Genomic DNA, 4,080 nt, shown 5'->3' with positions numbered 1-4,080 from the left:
ACGTCCCTGGTGTCCCCATATCCGCGGTGTCTCCATTGTGTCCCCACTGTGAACCCCCGGTGTCCCCATTGTGTCCCCATTGTGTCCCCATGTCCCCATTGTGCCCCATGGTGTCCCCATGTCCCCATTGTGTCCCCATTGTGTCCCCATGTCCCCATTGTGTCCCCCCGGTGTCCCCGCGGTGTCCCCACGTCCCTGGTGTCCCCATATCCTCGGTGTCTCCATTGTGTCCCCACTGTGAACCCCCGGTGTCCCCATTGTGTCCCCATTGTGTCCCCATGCCCCCCCGGTGTCCCCCCGGTGTCCCCGCGGCGTCCCCACGTCCCCAGTGTCCCCCATGGTGTCCCCATTGTGTCCCCACTGTGTCCCCCCGGTGTCCCCACATCCTCAGTGTCTCCCACTGTGTCCCCACGGTGTCCCCACGTCCCCAGTGTCCCCCATTGTGTCCCCATTGTGTCCCCATTGTGTCCCCCCGGTGTCCCCCCGGTGTCCCCGCGGCGTCCCCACGTCCCCGGTGTCGCGGCAGGCGACGGCGAGCGGGCGCTGTCGGCCGAGGAGGAGGAGGCGCGGCGCATCGCCGACATGGGCAAGCCGGTGCTGGGCGACAACCGGCGCCTCGAGGTGGTCATCGAGGAGTCCTACGACTTCAAGGTGACCCTGGGGACACCGAGGGGACACCGGGGGCGGCCGGGGGACGCGGCCTGACGTCCCCGGTGTCCCCAGAACACGGTGGACAAGCTGATGAAGAAAACCAACCTGGCCACCGTCATCGGCACGCACTCGTGGCGCGAGCAGTTCCTGGAGGCCATCACCGTCAGCGCAGGTGGCGCGGGGACGCAGGTGTCCCCGAGGTGTCCCCGAGGTGTCCCCGGTGTCCCCGAGGTGTCCCTGGGGGTGGTGTCCCCAGTGTCCCCTCAGGGTCCTTGAGGTGACACCATCCCCAGGGTCCTCAGGGTCACCGTCAGCGCAGGTGTCCCCAAGGTGTCCCCAAGGTGTCCCCAAGGTGTCCCCAAAGTCCTCTTGGGTTCTTCCCACCTCGCCCACGGTCCCCTTTGGCTGCCACCTCAGTGCCACCACTTTGGGGACCCCAACCCCGGTGCCACCACCTTGGGGACCCCAACTGCAGTCCCACCACCCCGGTGACCCCAACCCTGGCAGTGCCACCACCTTGGGGACCCCAGCCCTGGTGGTGCCACCACCCCGGTGACCCCAACCCTGGTGCCACCACCCCAGTGACCCCAACCCTGGCAGTGCCACCACCCCGGTGACCCCAACCCTGGTGCCACCACCCCGCTGTCCCCCCCGGGGTGACGCCCCGGCGTCCCCGCAGGCGACGAGGACGAGGACGACGAGGGCCGCGAGGAGCGCTTGCCGTCGTGCTTCGATTACGTCATGCACTTCCTGACGGTGTTCTGGAAGGTTCTGTTCGCCTGCGTGCCCCCCACGGCGCTGCTGGGGGGCTGGGCGGCCTTCGGCGTCTCCATCCTCCTCCTCGCGCTGCTCACCGCCCTCATCGGCGACCTGGCCGCGCACTTCGGCTGCACCCTCGGCCTCAAGGACTCGGTCAACGCCGTCGTCTTCCTGGCGCCGGGCACCTCCATCCCCGGGGAGGGACGCTGGGGACATTGGGGACATTGGGGTGAGGGGATGGGATGGGGGACAGGGACCCTCGGCCTCAAGGACTCGGTCAATGGCATTGTCTTCATCGCCCTCGGGACCTCCATCCCCAGTGAGGGACTCTGGGGACACCTTGGGGACACCTTGCGGACATTGGGGACATGGGGGTGAGGGGAGGGGATGGGGGACAGGGACCCTCGGCCTCAAGGACTCGGTCAATGGCATTGTCTTCATCGCCCTCGGGACCTCCATCCCCAGTGAGGGACTCTGGGGACACCTTGGGGACACCTTGCGGACATTGGGGACATGGGGGTGAGGGGAGGGGATGGGGGACAGGGACCCTCGGCCTCAAGGACTCGGTCAATGCCATTGTCTTCATCGCCCTCGGGACCTCCATCCCCAGTGAGGGACTCTGGGGACACCTTGGGGACACCTTGGGGACATTGGGGACATGGGGGTGAGGGGATGGGATGGGGGACAGGGACCCTCGGCCTCAAGGACTCGGTCAATGGCATTGTCTTCATCGCCCTCGGGACCTCCATCCCCGGTGAGGGCCACTGGGGACACCTTGGGGACATTGGGGACATTGGGGACACAGGGTGGGACCAGGGACAGGAACTCAAGGACTCGGTCAACAGCATCGTCTTCGTCGCCCTCGGGACCTCCATCCCCGGTGAGGGCCACTGGGGACACCTTGGGGACATTGGGGACATTGGGGACATCACAGGGACATTGGGGACAGAAGGCACACAGGGTGGGACCAGGGACAGGAACTCAAGGACTCGGTCAACAGCATCGTCTTCGTCGCCCTCGGGACCTCCATCCCCGGTGAGGGACACTGGGGACACCTTGGGGACATTGGGGACATTGGGGACACAGGGTGGGACCAGGGACAGGGACCCTCGGCCTCAAGGACTTGGCCAATGCTGTCCCCCTCATGTCCTCAATATGGCCAACACCCCCGATGTCCCCAGTGTCCCCGATGTCCCCAACGCCCCCAATGTCCGCAATCCCCCCAACGTCCCCAACGTCCCCAATGTCCCCAACATCCCTGATGTCCCCAACATCCACAATGCCCCCAATGTCCCCAATGTCCCCCATGTTCCCACTGTCCCCAACACCCCAATGCCTCTGATGTCCCCAATGCTCCCAATGTCCCCGATGTCCTTGATGTCCCTGCTGTTCCCGCTGTCCCCACTGCCCCCATTGTCCCCAATGTCCCCTCTGTCCCCATTGTCCTCGATGTCCCCAACACCCCAACGCCCCCATTGTCCCCGCTGCCCCCATTGTCCCCACTGCCCCCTGTGTCCCCGCCGTCCCCAACGCCCGCCGTGTCCCCAGACACGTTCGCCAGCCGCGTGGCCGCGCTGCAGGACCCGTGCGCCGACGCGTCCATCGGCAACGTGACGGGCTCCAACGCCGTCAACGTCTTCCTGGGGCTGGGGCTGGCCTGGTCGGTGGCCGCCGTCTACTGGGCGGCGCAGGGCCGGCCGTTCCGCGTGCCGCCGGGCACGCTGGCCTTCCCCGTCACGCTCTTCACCATCTTCGCCTTCCTCGCCATCGGCGTGCTGCTCTGGCGGCGCCGCGCGCCCATCGGCGGCGAGCTGGGGGGGCCCCGCGCCCCCAAAATCCTCACGGCCGGGCTCTTCCTGCTGCTCTGGCTGCTCTACGTGCTCTTCGCCAGCCTGGAGGCCTACTGCCACATCCAGGGGTCGCGGTGGTGGGGGGGTGGGGGAGGGGCGCCCCATGGAAAAAAAACAAAATAAAAAACCTAAAAAAACCCCCAAAACAAAACAAAAAAAAAACCCAAAAACCCCAAACGCGGCCCCGGCTGTGACTGAGCGCGCGCGGGGGGAGGGGGGGAATCCCCGTGACGTCACACGCGGGCCGTGACGTCATTATTCAGCCCCCGCCTCGGGTGACGTCACTTTTTTTTTCCTCTCTCCGCGGCTCCGGCCGTAAAGCGCGCGGGAGGGCGGGAAGCGCCTGTCGCAAAAGCGCAGCGCGTTGCCATGGCGACCGGCGTGCCGGGCGGCGTTACCATGGAAACCGTCCCGGAGTCCCCGAAACCGCCGGGAGAGCCCCAAAATCACCTCAGGGACCCCCAAAATCACCCTGGAGACCCCAAAATCCCCCCGGGGACCCCCAACCCCCGCGTTCCCCCTCAGAAGCGGGGTCGCGCCGTAAAGCGCCGCCGCGAAGCGCCGCGTTACCACGGTTACCTCCTCTCGGCGCGGCACTGCCGCGCAGAGCGCGCCGTCGTCATGGCGACGCCCTCAGGAGAGCCGCAAAGCGCGGCGAGGAGGCGCGAGCCGCGGCGTCGCCACGGCGACGAGCCCGCCAAGAGGGCAGAGCCGTAAGGCGCGGCCGGCGTTGCCGGGAGACGGCCGCAAAGCGCGCGGGGCTCGGCGGCAGTGTCGCGTTGGCGCGCAGTCATGGCGGTGCCGAACGGGGCCGGGGCCG

At 67.3% G+C, this 4,080-nt stretch overlaps 1 protein-coding gene across 1 annotated transcript in view; it reads left to right on the top strand.

Moving 5' to 3' along the window:
- The window catches only part of LOC121346414 (sodium/calcium exchanger 2-like), a gene marked incomplete at its 3' end in the record, with an annotated part of 6,683 nt that extends 2,710 nt beyond the window's left edge, over nt 1–3,973 (top strand). The window contains exons 6-7 of the mRNA XM_041424191.1: nt 2,959–3,345; nt 3,868–3,973. Coding sequence (XP_041280125.1) covers nt 2,959–3,345; nt 3,868–3,973 — 493 coding nt within the window. The remainder of the gene's footprint in view (nt 1–2,958; nt 3,346–3,867) is intronic.
- Nucleotides 3,974–4,080: the final 107 nt, after the last annotated feature.

This window comes from Onychostruthus taczanowskii, unplaced genomic scaffold (assembly GCF_017590055.1).
Source record: "Onychostruthus taczanowskii isolate IOZ18803 unplaced genomic scaffold, ASM1759005v1 scaffold809, whole genome shotgun sequence".
Lineage (NCBI taxonomy): Eukaryota > Metazoa > Chordata > Aves > Passeriformes > Passeridae > Onychostruthus > Onychostruthus taczanowskii.
This window is presented reverse-complemented; position numbering and strand designations above follow the sequence as displayed.